The 22,269-nt window shown below is 43.8% G+C and overlaps 2 protein-coding genes across 3 annotated transcripts; one reads left to right on the top strand and one right to left on the bottom strand.

The window, feature by feature from the left end:
* Window positions 1-2,296: 2,296 nt before the first annotated feature.
* LOC120025560 (alpha-1B adrenergic receptor) lies at window positions 2,297-3,319 on the bottom strand. The gene has a single exon (XM_038970118.1). The coding sequence runs from the start codon at window positions 3,317-3,319 to the stop codon at window positions 2,297-2,299; it is 1,023 nt and encodes a 340-aa protein (XP_038826046.1).
* A 775-nt stretch (window positions 3,320-4,094) lies between these two features.
* LOC120025792 (palmitoyltransferase ZDHHC8B-like) lies at window positions 4,095-20,309 on the top strand. 2 transcript variants are annotated; one of them, XM_038970445.1, is made up of 10 exons: window positions 4,095-4,415; window positions 15,262-15,383; window positions 15,860-16,017; window positions 16,583-16,755; window positions 16,896-16,998; window positions 17,121-17,212; window positions 17,304-17,436; window positions 17,566-17,680; window positions 18,332-18,444; window positions 18,672-20,309. In XM_038970445.1, exons 1-10 carry the CDS (start codon window positions 4,312-4,314, stop codon window positions 19,749-19,751), a joined length of 2,193 nt encoding a protein of 730 aa, XP_038826373.1. In that variant the 5' UTR covers window positions 4,095-4,311; the 3' UTR covers window positions 19,752-20,309. The 2 variants fall into 2 exon arrangements, with proteins under 2 accessions (XP_038826373.1, XP_038826374.1); XM_038970446.1 differs by lacking the exon at window positions 15,860-16,017 and having other exon boundaries at window positions 4,304-4,415.
* Window positions 20,310-22,269: the final 1,960 nt, after the last annotated feature.

Here is a 22,269-nt window from a genome sequence, read left to right as displayed (position 1 = left end):
ACAGGTTAAGACTTGCTAATTTATAAAAAATAAACATACCATATTTATATAAGCATTCAGACCCTTTGCTATGAGATCTGAAATTTAGCTCGGTGCATCTTGTTTCCATTGATCATCCTTGAGCTGTTTCTACAACTTTATTGGAGTCCCCCTGTGGTAAATTCAATTGATTGGACATGATATGGAAAGGCACACACCTGTCAATGTAAGGTCCCACAGTTGCATGTTAGAGAAAAAACCAATTTGAAGGAGTTGTCCGTAGAGCTCCGAGACAGGATTGGGTTGAGGCACAGATCTGGGGAAGGGTACCAAAAAATGTCTGCAGCATTGAAGGTCCCCAAAAACACAGTGGCCTCCATCATTCTTAAATGGAAGAAGTTTGGAACCACCAAGACTTTTCCTAGAGCTGGCCAAACTGAGCAATCAGGGGAGAAGGGCCTTGGTCAAGGAGGTGACCAAGGTCCTGATGGTTACTCTGAAAGAGCTCCACAGTACCTCTGTGGAGATGGGAGAACCTTCCAGAAGAACAACCAGCACTCCACCAATCAGGCCTTTATGGTAGAGTTGCCAGATGGAAGCCACTCCTCAGTAAAAGGCACATGACCGCCCACTTGGAGTTTTCCAAAAGGCACATAAAGACTCTCAGACCATGAGAAACAAGATTCTCTGGTCTGATGAAACCAAGATTGAGCTCTTTGGCCTGAATACCAAGCATCATGTCTGGAGGAAACTTAGCACCACCCTACGGCGAAGCATGGTGGTGGCAGCATCATGCTGTGGGGATGTTTTTCAGTGGCAGGGACTGGGAGACTAGTCAGGATCGAGGCAAAGATGAACGGAGCCAAGTACAGAGAGATCCTTGATGAAAACCTGCTCCAGAGCGCTCAGGACCTCAGACGAAGGTTTACCTTCCAACAGGACAACGACCCTAAACACACAGCCAAGACAACACAGGAGTGGCTTCGGGACAAGTCTCTGAATGTCCTTGAGTGGCCCAGCCAGAGCCCGGACTTGAACCAGATCGAACATCTCTGGAGAGACCTGAAAATAGCTGTGCAGCAACACTCCCCATCCAACCTGACAGAGCTTGAGAGGATCTGCAGAGAAGAATGGGAGAAACACGCCAAATACAGGTGTGCCAAGCTTGTACCGTCATACCCAAGACGACTCGAGGCTGTAATCCCTGCCAAAGGTGCTTCAACAAAGTACTGAGTAAAGGGTCTGAATAGTTATGTAAATGTGATATTTACATAAGTATTCTGCTTTGTCATTATGGGGTATTGTGTGTAGATTTGTGAGGGGGGGAAACAATTTTATACATTTTAGAATAAAGCTGTAACGTAACAAAATGTGGAATAAGTCAAGGGGTCTGAATACTTTCCGAAGGCCCTGCAGCACCCAGCCTCATAGCACTGTTGACAATTAAGACACCCCATTGTAGAGGGTTGTTCATACTTTGTTGTGTGCCTGTTGTTTTTGTTGGCATAATTACCCTTAATAGAGGATAATTGTGCCCCAGGGCTGGTTGTTGTCTCTGCAACTTAGCAATAATTGCTGAGATGCTTTTCTCCAATTACTCAGACACGGGCCTTTGATTTTAATGTGCTGGAAACAAAACAATTAAAGTAGACTTCAATCCAGAGATGCAGAATTGATTTCCCAAGTTCATGAAGCACTTAAATAAACTCGAAGTTGAAATGCTTGTTAACACAAACTTTATATAAGATATTACAGCAAATCATTAACATCAAAGTCATGTGTGAGTATATATCTATGGTGTATTTTATGTAACTTAACATTCTACAGGGTTGACAACATTTCCATCATAAACATACTTCTAATTGTCAGTCACCATCACTAGCTCCATCTGTCAGAGAGTAGTTGGAGTTCACTGATATTCACCCAGACGTGATGGTGTATATTCTAATTTGTGTTTACACTAGTATAACTACACTAATGAAATCATGGCGATATGCCAATCTAATTTGATTTATTTTCAGGCAACACAGATGTCCTAAAGACATCTGGGGCGGCAGGTAGCCTAGTGGTTAGAGTGTTGGACTAGTAACCGAAAGGTTGCAAGATCAACTCCCTGAGCTGACAAGGTTAAAAATCGGTAATTCTGCCCCTGAACAAGGCAGTTAGCCCACTGTTCCTAGGCTGTCATTGAAAATAAGAATTTGTTCTTAACTGACTTGCCTAGTTAAATAAAGATAAAATAAAAAAAGAGCAACAATTATTCAAAGCACTTGGTTTGATACCACTAAATAGAAAATTTGTGTATGACTATATCTAGCTACCCTCTGCAGGAGCAAGACAGTTTTTTTACTCCATAGAGGAAGATGTAGGGGATGATGCAGGTGTAAGAGGATCCGATGTAGCTGGCCAGCTCCAACGCCAAGGAGGATGTGTGGATGTTGCTGGCCATCATCAGCAGCAGGTGGATCACCCAGCACACCACAAACACAGTGGCCACAGCTACCACGCTCTTGGCTGCCCTCACCTGAGTACCTGAGCCTGGGCTGGGCTTAGCTGGAGGCTGAGAGGACCTCTTCAGATCGGGTGGAGCTCTGACTATGCTGTCCCCGATCTCGACCTGGTAGAGGGGGGAACTGATCGAGCTGTGTACAACTGAGGGTCCATTGTTAGGTAAAGAATTAGCTGTCCCATTGTGATGGTCCGAAGTCAAGCCCTGGATACGTGTCTGGTTCCTTAGCAGAGTGATCACAATCTGGATGCTAGCAAACGCTATACCAGCGATGGGGAGGGCGTTAGCGAAGGTCAGATACAACGGCTCATAGGTCTGCCTCGCAGTTTGGGAGGGAAAGATTTCTAGACAGTCATCGTGGCTCTCATTTCCACTGTCCACTCGGAGAAACAATAATTGTGGAACACTGAATAACACAGCCACTGTCCAGCTGCCAGCCAGGAGACAGGCTATGAGACGGAGGCTATCCAGCTGGACCGGAGCTCCTCCGCGTTTCAAAGACCCCACCAGTTTCTGGTACCAGAACACACTAATAAACAAGGTGGAGAAGACACTGCTGGTCTCTGACAGGTCAGAGCAAAACTGGACCACACAGCAGTAGGCTTCCCCCAGGAACCAGTGGCCAACAAAGTCAGCCATGGTATCGGGCAGGTCCACCAGGTAGTTGGTGATGAGGTTGGAGACGGCCAGGTTGATGAAGAGGACCTCATTGGTGCGGAGACTGGACTTGGGTCCAGGGAGAGAGCGGAGACAAAGCCAGTTGTTCCCCAGGATCCCTAGCAGACACATCAGCCCTCGGACGAAGGCTTCGATCCACTCCGTTGCATCCATCCCACCTGGGGCATCTATATATGTCTGAGCCTTATTTGGCTCAACATTTATAAGGGATGTCATGCTACAGCCAGGCCCAACCCCTCAACAAATCCTTAGAGACTTAACCTCACATTTGCAGTGATGCAACATACATACATTTCTAGTCTTCAGTTCTTGGACAGCACCAGAGACTGGGACCAGAAACCGGCCCTGGCATTTCAAACACACCGGCCCATTTTTAATTGTTGAGGCCCCCATCAACAGCCAGGTAATTAAAAATAAACAAGTTAGACAGGCCCACTGGGCTAAAAATGGACCAGCCCCTCTGGCATTTGCCCAAAATGCCAGATGGCCAGTTCGCCCCTGCCAGAGACTTGTAGTATCCCAATACAGAAGCGAAAAACCAAACTGAACTTGGATCACTGTAAAGGAGCAGAGTTTGAATAGCCTATGTTTATGTTGTTAGAATATTCAACATTTGTACATTATATACTTTTATCTGTCACTATAGAGCAACATTATTGTCCATTTCTAATGACAGACCCATTTCCATATTGAAGCAAATAACATTTGTAATCAAGAGTATGGCTATGACATGAAATATATATATTTTTTAAATAGTAAAAATAATATTTAGCACTGAAAACATTCACCTCAATGGAGTCTAGCCTGCTATAGTGTAGTTCACGTAAGTCCTCCTTTAAACGGAGTCCAACCAATAGACAGACTCCCGATGTTGTGTCCCAAAGCTACCTTTCCCCGGCGATAGCCCCACCTATCAAATCAAGAGCCGCTTCGCTGAGTTGGTGGTTGGTCGGGCCCAGTCGGTACGGTGGGATTTCCAATACGGGCACAGCTCGTTGGACTTTTTGACCATGGATTTGTTGCATTTGATCCACGGAGACTCCGGACAGAACATAGTGGGAATACGTCGTATCATGGATCATTTATTGTATCTTGGTGTAATCGTTTCGTTGGAATAAACTGCTGATGTTTGTGGAAAGTACAGAATGCCCAACAGCGGCAGGGAGAGAATTAAAGGCAGCGCGTTTATTCCAGTGTCCACCGCTGCAGTCCTCCTCGTCGGGTCCACCACTTTATTCTTTGTCTTTACGTAAGTTAACGATATGCCTCTTTTTGAAAATGTAGTTTGATACAAGACACTAAAGTAGCCTACCCTTTCGAAACTATTATATTCCGTATCTGAAGTAGGCCTAGTCCACATATTTGAATTGCATATACTGTATATAGGCTTATGAAGTATCAGATCCAATGGGCATGCACAATTGCTCCAAACGGTAAAATTGTCTCTAGGAAAAGCTTGTGATAAAATAGCTCCTGTCGCTCACACACTGTGTAGAATAAGGGTCGTTTTTTAATTGATTTGGCATTTGAGTCCCTTGCCTTTGCAACCATGAAACACACATAAAAATGACAAATAAACACATAATACATGTTTTTGTTTATATTGAACGGTTTATAAATTATAAAACATAATTAAAATCCTTCATACTGCAACCCTCTATGTTGATGCATTGTTTAAAGTACTTAGGAGCAGGCTTGTCACAGTAGTGGAGTTGTAGTGACATGTTTTGGGATTTTGAATGCTAGAAAGTGAACAAAAGTATGTCATATATTGTATAGATTAATAAAAACAAAGAAGGCTATTAAAATACCTATTATTTTACCAGTATAATGTGTGACCCTCTGTTTTGTGTCACTGGGGTTACCACCTTGAAAATAACTCATTACAAAGATCTACAAGAACCTTGAGCCTTCTCTCCAGTGGCAAACTCGTTTCAGACCACTCCGGTCTATATTAAAGTAAATTATTAGCTAATCACACCCTTTAAATATGTCATACATTTGAGGATTCCATTAATTAATTTAGTGTCAAAATCCAAAGTGTCACTTTTTAATTTAACTAGGCAGTTAAGAACAAATGACGGCCTAGGAACAGTGGGTTAACTGCCTTGTTCAGGGGCAGAACGACTGATTTTTACCTAGTCAGCTCGGGATTCTATCTAGCAACCTTTCGGTTATTTGGCCTAACGTTCTTACCACTAGGCTACCTGCCGCCCCAACTTGGTGTTAGTCCATTTAAATGAAGGGAAATATCATTGTGAGAAAAATGATTAATCATATCACTTTAGTACAGGATTGATGAACTTAGATTTGATCATTGTGGCCTCCATTTCAGAAAATCTTAATTTACCTAAAATGTCTCATTGGTGTTACCATCATTGGTGTTACTACTCCTACAGATGTCAAAACATTATCATAATGGTACAAAGTTTTTAAGATCATTAAGCTACCATATTAGTTGATTTAGAATGGGAAGATGTACCCAAATCAAATTTTAAAAAATTAAGAAAAATGAAGTACATTTTGTCCAAATGTTACGTCCGTCGTTGGATGAAGACCAAGGTGCAGCGTGGTATGTGTACATTTTACTTTTATTTAAAATGACACCAAAAAACAACAAAATACAAATGAACGTAAAGCTCTGTAGCGCTATTCAGCAACTATACAAAGACAAGATCCCACAACAGAAGGTGGGGAAAAAGGGCTGCCTAAGTATGATCCCCAATTAGAGACAACGATAGACAGCTGCCTCTGATTGGGAACCATACCCGGCAAACAAAGAAATAAACAAACTAGAATGCCCACCCAAATCACACCCTGACCTAACCAAATAGAGAAATAAAAAGGCTCTCTAAGGTCAGGGCGTGACACCAAAATGCCATGTCCAAGTTCCACTGTAATTCAAGAACGACCAATAAACATTTTAAGGCTAACTTCACATTCGGAATTTAGAACAGTGTTTTTTTGCCGTTCAATCTGACAGAAGTGAAATATGACACATTTGTTGTTGAAAAAAGTCCCTTTTGTGAAATTCTGGTGTAGTTTTAATTACATATCAATATGCTATACTATTCATTAAACAGTTCAACAATACTGTACCCAAAGCTGTCTATTAGTATTTACATGTCATTGCCTAATACCATGTTGATCCTCTTAATACAAGCTACTGTAGGCTATATGAATTTGGTATGGGGACTATGTGAGTTAAGAGGCTATTTAACTATTAGGCCTATGTCTAAGGCTGATTTTCTGATATTCCGACTCAAAATATAATGAACACAACCACACCTCTCAGAGTGTATGTGAACATGTATTCCTAAATCCCTTTATCTTCTTCCAGAGGGCAATGATGCTTAGAGTCAGAAATATTTCTTAGAAATCAGACTGGGTCAGCTAGAGCAAAACAGGTTCCCGAATATCACCGTACTTTTATTCTCAAAACAACATTTTAGTCATGTGAGAATCACTGCCGTGTTGTTGGGATACCACCAACAACACTTTCAGCATTATCCCCTAGATTGCTAATAGCGCCTGGGTGAATAGTCCCACTGTACTACCATACCACTACAAAGGGAAGCACAGCCGTGAGCTGCCCAGTGACACGAGCATACCAGACGAGCTAAATAACTTCTATGCTCGCTTCGAGGCAAGTAACAATGAAACATGCATGAGAGCATCAGCTGTTCCAGACGACTGTGTGACCAGGACGTGTACTCCGAGCATGCCCTGAAGTGGAACTTGCCAGTCCCTGTCTGAGTCTGTAAAACCAACATATTTCAAGCAGACCACCATAGTCCCTGTGCCCAAGAACACTAAGGTAACCTGCCTAAATGACTACTGACCCGTAGCACTCACGTCTGTAGCCATGAAATGCTTTGAAAGGCTGGTCATGGCTCACATCAAAACAATTATCCCAGAAACCCTAGACCCACTCCAATTTGCATACCGCCCCAACAGATCCACAGATGATGCAGTCTCTATTGCACTCCACACTGCCCTTTCCCACCTGGACAAAAGGAACACCTATGTGAGAATGCTATTCATTGACTACAGCTCAGCGTTCAACACCATATTGCCCTCAAAGCTCATCACTAAGCTGTGAGGGTACTATGGTGTGCAACTGGATCCTGGACTTCCTGACAGGCCGCCCCCAGGTGGTAAGGGTAGGCAACAACACATGCGCCATGCTGATCCTCAACACAGGGACCCCTCAGGGGTGCATGCTCAGTCCCATCTTGTACTCCCTGTTCACTCATGACTGCACGGCCAGGCACGACACAAACACCATCATTAAGTTTGCCGATGACACAACAGTGGTAGGCCTGATCACTGACAACGACGAGACAGCCTATAGGGAGGAGGTCAGAGACCTGACCGTATAGTGCAAGGACGTTTCCGATTAGTATCCCGATCTTCTGATGGATGCCTTTTGATTCCCACATCTGTGGAACTAGGGGTGACTAAAGACTTGGGGCTAGCAGGGAGGAGTAAACTATTGATGACTTATAAAGGGCAGAATCAACAACCTCTGCATCATCAAGACAGTCGCTTTGTGAGAAGGTGTTAACTATAGAAAGATGTTAACCCATGCTCACACGTAGCTGTTGTTATGTAAATGACAGCTGAAAAGTGCCAGGCCTTGGCCCTAAATCAAAGCATGTCCACTGAGGCCATGGTCCAGTAGGATACAGGTGCCGGTCTGTGGAGATGGAAACAGAAAAGTCTGAGCCTTCTGGGTAAAACACTGGGGTAATTCTCAGGTGGAAACTTGGCATAAGTGTACTAGACTACATGCACTTCTGATTAACTGAAATATTTTATAACGGTATACAATGAATCATCTGATAAGTGAGTGCGTAAAAAAAAAGTTAACTCATTCCATTTTATTGCAACTCTTGGCTGCTGATGTAGCTGCTGCTGTTGAAGTTTAATTGCTAAGTGTCAGTGAGTCAGTTGTATGCCAATCGTATCTCTTCACATAGGCTTGTTTATTGCGTTATTATCTTGGCGGCCTGCTGTTGTTGACTGATTCTGGGGATGTTTTTAATTGGGATTGTAAATCATTGAGGAGTTGACAAGCAACTACCCGAGGTGACAACAGATACTCAAAACAGAGATATTCTTGTCTATAAAAATTGAAATACAAACATTACTTAAAATATAAAATAACATTTGACAATCACCAACAAAAACATAACGGCTTGATTGCAACCAACATAATTTATATATAAACGCAACATGAGCTGAAATAAAAGATCCCAGAAATTGTTCATAGGCACAAAGTTTATTTCTCTCAAATTTTGTGCACAAATTTGTTTACGTCCCTGTTAGTGAGCATTTCTCCTTTTCCAAGATAATCCATCCACTTGACAGGTGTGGCATATCAAGAAGCTGATTAAACAGCATGATCATTACACAGGTGCACCTTGTGCTGGGGACAATAAAAGGCCACTGTAAAATGTGCAGATTTGTCACACAACACAATGCCAGACATGTCTCAAGTCTTGAGGCAGCATGCCAACTGCAGGAATGTCCACCAGAGCTGTTGCCAGAGAATGTCATCTTTATTGATCTATCATAAACCGCCACCAACATCGTTTTAGAGAATTTGGCAGTACATCCAACCGGCCTCACAACTGTATGGCATTCTGTGGGCTAGCGGTTTGCTGATGTCAACGTTGTGAACAGAGTGCTCCATGGTGGCGGTGGGGTTATGGTATGGGCAGGCATAAGCTATGGACAACAAACACAATTTTATTTTATCGATGGCAATTTGAATGCACAGAGATACCGTGACGAGATCCTGAGGCCAATTTCGTGACATTCATCCACCGGCATCACCTCATGTTTCAGCATGATAATGCACGGCCCCATGTCGGAAGGATCTGTACACAATTCCTGGAATCTGAAAATGTCCTAGTTCCTCTACGGCCCCAATGTCGCAAGGATCTGTACACAATTCCTGGAAGCTGAAAATGTCCCAGTTCTTCCATGGCCTGCATACTCATCAGACATGTCACCCATTGAGCATGTTTGGATCGACTTGTATGACAGCGTGTTCCAGTTCCCGCCAATATCTAGCAACTTCGCACAGCCATTGAAGAGAAGTGGGACAACATTCCACAGGCCACAATCAACAGCCTGATCAACTCTATGCGAAGGAGATGTGTCGCGCTGCATGAGGCAAATGGTGATCACATAAAATACTGACTGGTTTGCTGACCCAAGCCTCTACTTTAAAAAAAAGTTATCTGTGATGAACAGATTGCATATCTGTATTCCCAGTCATGTGAAATCCATAGATTAAGCCCCATTTATTTATTTGAATTGACTGATTTCCCTATATGATCTGTAACTCTGTAAAATCTTTGAAATTGTTATATGCTGCGTTTACATTTTTGTTCCGTATAGAATGTGTACTATTAGAAGGCCTATATTTCATCAAAACGTTTCACATTAAATGCCAAAATAGTATATGCCATTCAAAATACATTTAGGCTGTAAACTACATTTTCATTTGATAAAAAAATAGATAGATTATATAACTCAATCACGATTTACTTGATTTAGTCACACAGTATGGACAGTCCAGGGATATTTTACCCTCGATCTTGATAAGAAATGACCATATCAGACACATTTTTTTCCAAAGAGTTGTATTTAATGGATTACATAAATTGGAATGACTAAAATAATAAGTAGCCTTCAACATCAACATTAGTTTTCCAATCATACATGTTCGGTACATTTCCACAGTCAATTTGCCGTGCTAAACAAGGACATGCTTTATTTCAGTTGTACTGAATGATCAAATAGATAAATCGCCCTTACTTTGCTCAAAGATCTAGATTAAAATGTTCTGATGATAAGAGGCTGAAATCATCTTGAAAAGTGTTGGTTGCGATCAGAACTAAAAGAACACCCCGACATCCGTGTTATGGAGCGGTAAATCGATGCGTCAATTGGTGATAATCTAGTGTCAATCAGTGTTTGCAATTGGCCCAACCCTTCTATCAGACGTTAGTCAAAAATCTGACTGAGTTGATGTTTTACGGAGTTGACAAATTGCTTATTTTTCTTCTTTATTCAAGTGCTATACTACATAGCAATTTTGTTTTTCTTCAGTTGCTATAACCTAATTTAAAATGAACATATTTGAACCAACAGTCATATTCTATGTTAATCTATAAAGTAGATGAAGTTGACAGGTTATGGTTGTCACCATGTGATATCTACAATGTATTTTTAAATCTTTCAAAAGTAGAGGACTTTTAGGACCATGAGTTGTCTCATGCTATACCATGGGAAGGGCTTCCCATGGTATGGCTGACCCTACACATGTTTTATTCATTTACGATTTTGAACAAATCTGACAGAGTTGACCAACGCTCTGGACAAATTTTTTAGGAATCACAGTTTTGAGAAACATATTCCTTAAAGTCAGAGAGGGCTATTGCAAGAAACTACATGAGATCCTTTTTCAGTGAATATTCATTTTAGCCCGTTTTAAGAGTTTTAAACACTTTTGGGGGGTGTTTGAAATTGGGATCCTTTGTTCTGGACACGGGTATTTCCTGGCACAGAGCTGACATGCAAATTAATAATATTATAAATATTTAGGAAATTCCAAAAACAAACAGTATTTTTTTTGCTTAAATAATGTAGCAAAAAAATAATAATCGAAGTATAAAAAATAAAGTTTTCACAACTTCCAATAATCCCTGAAATTCTGTGTTGGTTTTTGCAGTCAGTTGATGGATGCTGCTGTATGTGGGTAGCATTACTTTGGCGGCCAGGCAGAGCAAGCAGTCTATCCCTAGTATTATATAATGAGAGTGAGTGGTCATTTTCCATCAATGATCAATAGACTCGTATCTGCATTTCTAAAGAGAACTTCCACACTTCAATAGAACAAACCCCTAGAGCTCCACTGCTCCAGGACAAGTAGCTGTTATTGCAGGTTTGTCTGAAGATCGCCAACACGAGACGTGAAGAACATTGCCGAAAACATTCCCACTGAGAGATGTTTCACGATGATAAAATAGACTATGTCTGAAGTTTCTATTCCATGGACAGCCATTCTTAAAAGATAAGGTCATGTTGAAACAGAGCGTTCCAGCCCAATCACACATGCTCGTTTGTTTGCCCTTTCACTTTGGCAGTAGCAGAAGAAATGGAATCTGTAGGGACAATATTTTGCCGTTGCATCATATGTAGGCCTACATCCCTGTTAGACAGAAGAACTGTCTGTCTGTGTCTGTCTGCCTGTCTGCTCTTTCAGCAGGGACGATGTCTGTGTTTCTTTAAAAGCAGTGATGGACAGATGCCAGATTCTGTCGTTATCTCGACCAAATGCAACCCTACCTTGGTCCTTCTGAGGGAAAGGGACCTTGATTCGTCCTTCGTGCTATATGCTGCTGCAGGGAGTCCAAAGTGAATGCCAGTCAGACCTCATGGTCCCTCGGGTTGTTACTTAGAGTATGTGCGTGTCAAAAGAAATTGCCCAAATACAACCCCAGTCTGTTAGTATGGAGAGTAAGCTGCAGCAGGTACTCTGATGTATCAAAGTACATGACTCACAGACAAACTGACAAACTGGTCTATACAAGATTTAGGACACTTTTCAATATCAAGACAAAAATCCTCCTGTGAAGTTGGCAAGGGGGGACCACTGAAAGTAGGAACCTTTTGGTCATCCTTCGCCTGATAAACAGCCTCATTACTGAGCTAAAACGGAAAGGGTTATCTCAGCCTTCAGAGTGTGTTTGTGTTACATTGTTACATTGTTCCCTCTACATTGTTTGTGTTACTGTGGACAATTCACAAAAGACATGCAAAGACCAGCAGTGGGAACACTACGAACTTGAACCATTATAAGCAAAGATTCTTTCAAGGGTGTTTCCTCGTAACAATCTGCCCTGGCTAATGTCAACATTTGATGTAGCTGAGATGCTATACAGTTTTGTAAGGAGAAGCCTTCTTGACCTTTTACTTTCTTTCTGAGTTAATTATGCAACCATGTGCAGAGGGGAGGATGTCAGATGTGATACACACCCATAGTGGGTCAGATATTTATAGAATAACACTCCTCCCCAAACAAACAGTTTATTTTATGCCCGCATACGCATCGATCCCTGGATACAATGATGTAATATGTACACGTATGTTTCCTTTAAGTAGACATACATAGTTGATATTCAAGCCCGTAGTTTTAATAGTTCAAAGAAGAACTCTCTCCGAACCCTGTTATAACACTGTTATGTGTTCATTCAGTGTTTTCTGAAGCTAAAGACAAGTCATACATTCCACACATTCCTAAGGGCTTATGATCGCATTTCATTCAGGTTTTTTAACACTCATATTTTCAATCCATGAGATGTTTCTAGGAGCCATACACTGGAACTTAAATGGTCCTTCGGCTGTCCGCATAGGAGAACCCTTTGAAGAACCCTTTTTTGGTTCCAGGTAGAACCCTTTAGGGTTCCATGAAGAACCCTTTCCACAGAGGGTTCTTCAAAGGGTTCTCCTATGGGGACAGCAGAATAACCCTTTTGTAACCCTTTTTTTTCTGAGAGTGTAGTTGTGAGCCTCTCTAATGCTCTTCTCTGCTTGCTGCTTGCTGCCGATGCGATAGACACTGGTAGTGATGACTAGCCTACCCACTACTGTGCTTTACTCAGGCAGGGCAGTGTGCAGATTGGACAGCCTCAACAGCAGCTTACCCTTCTGGATGATTTAATACAGCTCTGCTGTCTGTTTCATTAGGCGCAAGGCAGGGGCTTGTCTGCCTGCACCGCCACACTGCAGCATAATGAACTCTCCCTGTGCTGTGCTCCAGATGGTCAAAAAGCAATGATGGGCCGGACGGCAGGCCGCTCATGCAATGGCATCCACAGAAATAATCCATTTGATAAGAAATCAGGCAGTCGCGGATCGACCCTCTATAGAGCGCTGCACCTTATCTGGTGTGTCCTATACGCTCCGCACTCAGCCCAAATTACTTTGACTGATTTCTGATTATTTTGAACGCAATATCATTATCTTCCATATTGTGCTCATTTTGTCCATTTTTTTTGTGATAGATCCATTATTTGACAGATGAGTGAGGGGGAAGAGGATTTGACCATCTAAATAATGAGTTTTGAAAAGAGAATCAGTGACAGTATACCTATTCCTAATTGCCTTTTTGTCTACTTGTTTTCCCCACCACCCATTGGTCTTGCTGGTAGAGGAGGATGGTGAAAGTGGTATGCAGATACATGAACACTACTCCAGACCATGCAGACTGACTTGGCTTGATCCCTCATATTTAGTGCTGCCCCGCTGGCATTTACCCCTAAATCTACCAACTTCATCCACATTCCCTATTTATACTGTAGAGTGGCTAGACGTGCAGGTACAGTATTCAGTGTACTGGGACAAGTACACTATTCAGTGTACTGGGACAAGTACAGTGTGGACTCTGTGTAGTGCAGGGGTACAGTATAATGCGCATATCCGTGTAATCTAGCTCTCTTATGACAATTTAAGTACATCTCAAACATGAACACATTTAATGAAACTTTGCTTCAGAGAGGACTTAAGATATAAATCCCCTCCTCCAGCTGTGGGAAACCACTGTTCTGTTCCCCTCATTAATCTGATTTACTCAGTAGTACAATTTAGTGTTAATGTTTCAATTAAGTAAATCCTTAAAGAGGAGCATTATGCTGACAGATCAGAACTGTACAGAACTGTATTGTATTTGCCTATGAAGGCTGTTTGTCTGTAAAGGCAGGCGTGTCTGTTGCAGCTGTATAGGTAATGGAATATGTATGGTTTGCTTTATCCTAAAGGTATGGAATAGGTTCTGTTGGGCTGTGTGCTGTGTGCTGCAGGCTGTAGGGTCTGTGTGCTTGTCGTCTGATGGGAGGATTCCACCATCGCGGGCTGGCAGAGTGGGCTGTAATCCAGAGTCCCTAATCCTGGGATTATTGAGATTGCAGCTGGCATGGCATTACCAGGCATTCCTTTGGGGGTAACCACCCTTCCCCCATGCTACCCCACTCTCCCCCACGCGCTCATCCTTACTGGGGCTGTTCTGTGGGGGCTGGGGGGCTTGCGCCAGGTTGGGCTGGGCTGGAGTTGGGGCTGGGGAAGGGAGACTCTTGGCTCAAAATGTTGTCAAAATGTTGTCAATTTCACAGTGTTCACAGTCACGGTCAGTCTATTGGGGTTCACACATATACGTTCTGCCTTCGTCACCTCCTGACCCTTCACCTTTGCAACTGTGGGGAGACAGGTTTGGGTTGTGTGTGTGTGTGGGGGATCCACCCAGTATCTGTTTCACACTGATCACGGTCTTGTTACAGTCACTGTTACGGCCATGGTCACTAATACACAGTCTGCACTTCAATGGCAATCCTCACTTCTGCTGTTGTTGCCCCTTAACATAAAATACCTACAGGACGGAGGAGCATTAGGACATGCTGCCAGTTGTGATAATGTAAGAGGTCCAATGCTGAAACACATTCTGCTGTAAACTTTTCAAGTGAAGATAAATTCGCCACAGCAGCATGGCTTTGGACTCAATTCTATACAGATATTTAAAAAAATCGTATATTGTATAGGCTCTTCATGCCGACCTTTAATCATTATAATCCACCGTGCCTTCCCTGTGTCCCCGTCAGTAAACCTGATTACAGAGCCTTTATTTAATCTCACACTGTGGAGATATAATCATAGCATCCTCTCACCAAATCGAATTCTCCAGTTTTAACCACATTTGCATAATGACAGTGATGGTTATGATGGTTTCTATAAGCCCTGTGGACATATTCAGAAAACGCCATGAAGTTGGGCATCAGTCTGAATTTAACGTCGCCGAGTGTAGTTATATTTTCCTGCTGATAAACCAAATCATTTTGACAATCCCTTTTTGATTGATTCCTACACTGAGCCTGAGGGAGATTTATACCCCGTTCAACCAATTCAGCCTAGACATATTACTGTGCATGTTCTACGTCTATACTATGAGTGTAATGTGTGTGTATTGCAAAATGACTGTGTGTGTATTGTGAGTCCACTGTGCTTTAGGTCTCTTGTCTCTGTCCCAGGTGCCCGTGGCTGGCAGTGACCGTGTCAATCTACGTGCCACCATGCAGTGGCATCCTCTTCTTCTTTGTCTTGGCCAACTTCACCATGGCAACCTTTATGGATGCGGGTGTTCTCCCTATGGGTTAGTTACACTATAACTACTATATTATACACTATTACCATCAAAGTCAACTCTGGACCTCAAAGCCAGTTCCACTGCATTTGTTCATTGTTCCCTTCTAATCAGGGACTGATTTAGACCTGGGACACCAGGTGGGTGCAATTAATTATCAGGTAGAACAGAAAACCTGCACGGGTCTATTCACTACTGTACACTATAGTGTAACTAAACAGGACAAACATTACAGTAGGTTGGCAGGCACTTATTCAACTCTATTGAATTATTATCTACTAGTTATAACATACTAGTACATTTCATTACCGTGACAATATATTGATAAACTAGGCCAGATTTATGGTAGTAATGTTAACTTTCTGCCTGAGAAGGAATTTGAAGAGAAAACATTGACATAAAAACAAGAATATCCAGTGTTCCCCAACGCCCAGTGTTGTGCCGGTGACCTATAGTTCATGTCGAGCTGTGCGTTTGGGTTACAGCTAATGAGGACGAGGACAAGGACGATGACTTCCGCGCCCCGCTCTACAAGAACGTGGACGTGAAGGGTGTCCAGGTCCGGCTGAAGTGGTGTGCCTCCTGCCACTTCTACAGACCTCCACGATGCTCCCACTGCAGTGTCTGTGACCACTGTGTAGAGGTGGGAGGGAGAGGGGGAGAACAAGCCAGGGCTGGCGGAGAGCGGGAGGGACGGGTGGATAGGGGGAAGTTGTGGATGTGAGACAGGCTTTGGGGGGGGGGGGGTTGATGGTGGAGGGAGGAGGAAGGGCCTGAGGAGGGATCAATAGTGTGTGTGGCTGTAGGGTAATGGTGGGTGGGAGAAAATTATGGAGGGATAGAGGGGGAGGAAGAGAGAGATCACATTAATCAGGTTAATCCCTTTCCCCCGATCCTTAATGGAGAGAGATGAGATTTGAAAATGGTTGGGACAATCTCTGTGTGTACACTGAGGTATATTTAGACAGCTCAGTGCCTATCAACACTTGTATGATATTTGACTTCTGTTGATAATGTCTTTCCACTGTCCAAGAGTGATCAATACCATGTGGATGTGGCTAGCTAGACCACTCCAGAATACTGTTTGTAGCATGGATGCACAATGTTGGGACAGAGTCATGTAAAGTAGGCTGCTACTTGTCATAATTCTCAGAGCGATTGAATGTTTTATCTAATGTTGTATTCCATTGTGTCATAACCGCATGCAGGACTTTGACCACCACTGTCCCTGGGTGAACAACTGTATCGGGAGGCGGAACTACCGCTACTTCTTCCTGTTTCTCCTGTCACTCACGCTGCACATGGTGGGCGTGCTCTCCGGTGGCCTGCTCTACATCCTACACCATCTGGAAGACCTATGGAAGCTGCACTGTACTGTCACGTATCCTTCCTTGCACAAACCCTGTGTACTGTGTTTGTGTGTGTGTGTGTGTTCATACAATATGTGCAGTATGATCATGGTAATTCATGTCTAAAGGTCCCTAAAGAGAGTCCGTGAGTCTCCTTGACTGCTGTGTCTAGCCTGGTGGTGATGAGTGTATCAGGTCTGTTCTTCATTCCTGTCCTGGGCCTCACAGGGTTCCACCTCTACCTGGTGTCTAGGGGCCGAACCACCAATGAACAGGTCAGACGCCTCTATGTAGCTCATGTTTTTAAACGACTAGATAAAAGGTTTCTGGAATACATGAGGCCACCCTAGGTCGAGTCCTCACTTTAATGAGGAAATTGTTGCCCTCTTTTCCACAGGTTACTGGGAAGTTTCAAGGAGGGGTCAACCCTTTCACACAAGGTTGCTGTGGCAACTTGGAGTATCTCATATGCAGTCCCATTTCTCCAAAGTAAGAAACATTTGACGTTTTTATGTAAACATCATGTTTAATATAACGTATTGGAGCTCATTAGCTTATCTATATGCTTGGACCATACCAGGTATACAGCGAGGCCCATTAAGAAATCAACAGTTCGCGTCATTCCTCCATTCCTGAGACCAGAGACTGACAGACAGATACCAATTATTAAGGTTGAGGATAACGGCATCCAGTGTCATGATAACCAAAATAAAGTAAGTCTGTCCACCCCAAAATACCCTCAGAAGGGAACATCCCAGATTCACATAAAGCCTCAGTATTTAACTAACTTCATTGGCAGATCAGATATGTTTAAGAGTAGGTGCCTTCTCTTCCGCTCTCAGCGCCCGTCCACTGACGGTATGGAAGAGCCAGACATCCGACGTCTGGACACCCCACCACCTCTGCCCCCCAAACCAGACCCCAACGTGCTGAGGAGACACCTAGCAACACTTGAAGGTAGGGTCACATTAGTAATCTGACAACCAGGGATACAGTACCTGTATTTATGCACCTCATACTGTATTATAGAGAACATGAGCAAATGATCATGAAGAAACTTGAAACGGTCCAGAAACCCCCCAAGCTATCACTCACTACTCTCCTACTGCACCCTAGTGGCCACATTATTCAACTGGTGCCCGGAGAGGCAGCCATGGTTTTAGTTGCTGCTTGTGTCTTCGTTGGTTTTTATTTGTTTGTTTACTTGTGGATTTCCAACGAAATTTCACTCGGGATGAGCTACTGAATATTAGAGCAAGACAAATTTAGAATGTAGTTTAGTGTTTATAATGAAGATTGCAGTTCTTAGTTTACAGTGTACATAGTATGCGTACCGCGTATGGATTTGTGTAAACTATGCTGTTGTCTGTTGTCTGTATATTCTGTTCATGGTGGCAGCACCATTTCACCAAGTCAAATTCCTGTTTATGCAAATGTTTCGGCTAATAAAGGTGATTCTGATGACAGACTTGTATTATATGTTAATTACACACATGTTACTGCCTCTCTCTGGATTAGTTCAGTCATAAATCCCAATAGACATTATGGTAATATATTTCACATTTTGTTAAATATTGATTTCCTTCTCCATCTGTGTTTGGATTCCAGAGAGTGGTCTGCATCCCAAACCAGTGACCCCTTCCCCTGGGCAGACCCTGCAGCAGCTCAGGCCATTACCGCAGTCCACATCTAAGGCACCACCCCCCTCACCTGTCCATCAGGTCAGTCATATCATTCACAGCATTGACACCATTCAGATACACTGTGGATTTATTGTGCTGCGTTTTGAGCCGTTTCCACAGATCGTGGTTGTGTGCTGTGTTTTGAGAGCTTTCTAACAGACTGGCCATGTGATTCTGTGTTCTGTCGACCCTCTAACAGACTGTTGTGGCTGTGTTATGTTCTGAGAGCTCTCTGACAGTCTGTTATGTGTTGTGGTTGTGTCTAGGTGGCTGTGGCACCAGAGCAGCAAGGGGGCAGCAGTAGACGTCATGACCTGTCATCAGAACTCATCCTGGGCAGATTGGACCAGCAGCTAGCCTTCCCATCCAGTCCCATGTCCGCTCCACTCCAGCTCAACTCTCTCACCCTCAACTCCCGCTCCCTCACCCTCAAACACGCCTATCGCCACCACAACAAGCTGCCGGTCTTGTACCCAGAGGGTCTGATCTCCCATCAGGTGTCTCCGGGCTTGTTCCCCCCTCACAACCCCCTGTCCAACCGCAACAGCCTCTCCTATGACAGCCTGGTGAACTCAAGTGACGCCCACTACCTGGCCCAGCGAGGGGGACCCCCACTTCATTACCACCCACACTTCATGACCCTGGGACATGAAGGCAGTGTGCTGCAGCGGCCCCCTCCACACACCTACAGCCCCGTGTTCATGGGGGTCACCAGGCAATCTCCCCAGCCCAGGGACACCTCACCCAGGGATCCCTCTCTACGGGACCTCACCCCTCAGGCCCTCACCTCCCGGGACCTCTCCCCTCAGGCCCTAATGCACAGGGACCTCTCCCAGCAAGCCTTGATCCACCGGGAGGCCTCTCCGGTCCGCTATGACAACCTCTCCAAGACCATCATGGTCTCCATTCAGGAGCGGCGGGAGATGGAGGAGAGGGACAGGATGCTGCGGATGCAGGCCAGGTCCCAGGCCCTGTACGGCTGCCCAGACATGGCGTTGTACGACATCCCCAGCAGACGCAGCCTCCCTGCGGACAGCATGCGCCTCCCAGGGTCACGCGGCCCCACCCCGCCCGCATACGGCTCCAGGGAGTTCCTGATGAGCACTGGTATTTTGGGGTACGGGGGTACGAGGTCACCCCTCTCCAGCGCTTCGTCGTCCTCTCTGACCCGAGCCCCCAGGACTTCCAGCTCCCCCCTGCAGAGCAGCAGCAGCCTGCAGAGTAAGGGTCGTTCCCCCTCCCCAGCCTACCTCCCCCCAAACAGGCAGGCCCAGCCCTCATCCTCCTCCTCCTCCACACTGCCCAGCACCCTTTCCTCTGCCTCTCCCCCAGATGCCCCCCCATAACGCTCCTTACTCACCAATGCCATGGAGGGAAGGCACTCAGCACCCCTGGGTGCCCCCAAATAGGACCTGGAGGGTGTATGCAGCCAACCACACTACTCTGCAGTGTTAGCCTGTATATCCACAACTTCCCAGCACTGTGTAAGTGTGTCTGTGTGGGTTGTCAGTGTGTGGGAGGGTGTGGGAGTTGAGGACATCAACATGCAGTTATGGGAATCATTTTGTACAGATATTTGCACTTGGACCTCTCGCTAGACAAGGGTGCGTGTTGAATATATAGAGTGAGTGATAACCAACAGCGTATGCAGATATCTCAGGACAGTGGCCAATTAGCAGACAGTTCTGCCTCTCTATGCAGTCGGGGGAATCAATAAGCTCAACTAGAACAGCAGACATGTACAGAAGACAGATCTTTTATTGTTGGTTTATGTGTTTTGATAATGCTTTTGAGAAATAATGTTATGTGATGATGATGGGACATTCTATTATTTTGCGTCTATATGCTTTAGTAATATTTTGTGGTTGTTTTGACAAATAAAAAAGTCTCTGTTTTGTTCCTTTTTCTGTTTAAGGTGTTGTCATTCAATTATGTATTCGTTTATCCGTTCTTGCCACCAGCTTCATGTCCACATCCTGTTTCAAATCTAACCCTAGGCTCATCCACAACTATAAAGCCTGTCGCATTCTTCCCAAGCAAAGCAGTTTGCGCATTTATTATGATTACATTTTGTAACGTTTTTGTTCGTTTGGGTGTTCGGCTGTTCGCGCACAAATGTTTTTCTTAAGGCAAGTCGAAGTTCGGTAGCCGAAGTCTACGCCCCTTCATCGGTGATTGGTCAACAGTACTACTCCTAGTAAGAGTGGGAACTATGGACGCGATTCTTCAAAGAAGTGTTTGTTGTCATTCAACTGTGAGACGACTTGAGAAATAATAAAACATCTTAGTTAGATGTAAAATTGACCTCCTTGGTGAAAACATCAAAATCAATGACATATTTCTTGATTTATCTTAGATTAATTCTTAATATTTTAAGGAAGTGTATACTGGCTATGTTGTTGCTACGGGGTCTCAAGAGGACAAACAGTAATTTTGCTACTTTTATCGTTTTTCAATCTAAGAAGTATGTGAGGCAAAGAGGTTCACTTCGCCTAGCCGACTTCTGCTAGGAGCAAACAGAGCCTTAACCCTAATAACACTAGCTTCATGTCCACATCCCAGTTCAACTCTAACCCATAACCTTGGTTTAGCTTACTTTTATCCAATATTTCTCTTCTGACCTACAAGGTACTGAAGCTTGGCCCGACCTGGGTCCCGCTTTGACACAAGGTGCAGGAACTGAGCTCAGTTCAGCTTTCGTTCAGAATAGTATGAGGAAATGGTACCCCCTAGTGGACATATGTGTGAGGTGCTGTGAGTAGAATAAAGAACATTCAAGAGTATATTTTACCTTTATTTAACTAGGCAAGTCAGTTAAAAGAACAAATTCTTATTTTCAACAACAGCCTGGGAACAATGGGTTAACTGCCTTGTTCAGGGGCAGAAGGACAGATTTTTACCTTGTCAGCTCAGGGATTCAATCTTGCAACCTTTCGGTAACTAGTCCAATGCTCTAACCACTATGGCTACCTGCCGCCCCACAAATGAGTGTGTAGGTAATCCTATAGGCCTACTTTTTGATGGGAGGCTTGCTGCGCTCAGCTATGGATTCCAGAGAAGTATGTGTTGGATATCTTAAATAAATGAAGCCTTCGCTATTGAGGTAATTCCACTGAGATTGTGTGCTGCACTAGCATTCTGATGCGGTGATATTGCTCAGACTGCCAGTGATCGTTGCCATAGACACAGAGAGATCGAGACATCATTCCAGAACTGCAGGGCTGTAGTGAAAAGTACTGAGAACATCAACAACCGTTTACACGGGGGTTAGGTACTCAGAAAACACGAAAAGAAGGAACAGCCTTGGTTAACAGTAGCCCCCTCCCTGCTGTAATATTTCCGTTTCTATGGTTCTGCAGTTGGCAACGGTCTTTTCTTTCATTCCATTTATCACAGTACCGTGTGACATCACAGAACATGTATTGAGTCCCAAACAATGCATTATTCATGACCGTTCATCTCTTCAGATTAGATCACATAACAAATAGCTTATTGTCTCACTAATGACTGAAGTTTTTCCACCCTTCATTTGACATATCCATTTTTTAAATGTAAAATTCTACCGTTCTTCAGACTCTGTGCATCCTTTCATCTTCCTTTTCTTCTCTCTCTCCTCCTGGATTGACCCGCCTTCTTTATGAAACGGTTCCATCTACAACCGTGACCCTACTGTGTCTATTCAATCTGAATGAGCACTTTTGATCTTCACCAAGCTTGTAGGAATCATGACACTTCCACTGTCTGAAGTCTAGTGATGGGACCGCTTTAAAGGCCATTGATCAAATATTCAGCTTGGTGTTCTGTTCATGTGTGTTTTTAACTTTGGCCCAGTTGCAGACCTCTGAGCTGCTGGTTTTGATGTAG

This window comes from Salvelinus namaycush, chromosome 31, assembly GCF_016432855.1.
Source record: "Salvelinus namaycush isolate Seneca chromosome 31, SaNama_1.0, whole genome shotgun sequence".
Lineage (NCBI taxonomy): Eukaryota > Metazoa > Chordata > Actinopteri > Salmoniformes > Salmonidae > Salvelinus > Salvelinus namaycush.
The sequence above is the reverse complement of the archived record's forward strand: the minus strand, read 5'-3'. Positions and strand labels throughout refer to the sequence as shown.

Excerpts from the sequence above, each read along its gene's own strand:
- LOC120025560 (XM_038970118.1), bottom strand. The coding sequence starts at position 3,319 with ATGGATGCAACGGAGTGGATCGAAGCCTTCGTCCGAGGGCTGATGTGT.
- LOC120025792 (XM_038970445.1), top strand. The coding sequence starts at position 4,312 with ATGCCCAACAGCGGCAGGGAGAGAATTAAAGGCAGCGCGTTTATTCCA. Across the intron at positions 17,437-17,565 it reads GTCATGATAACCAAAATAAA|CGCCCGTCCACTGACGGTAT; the intron begins GTAAGTCTGTCC and ends TTCCGCTCTCAG. Across the intron at positions 18,445-18,671 it reads CCCCCTCACCTGTCCATCAG|GTGGCTGTGGCACCAGAGCA; the intron begins GTCAGTCATATC and ends GGTTGTGTCTAG.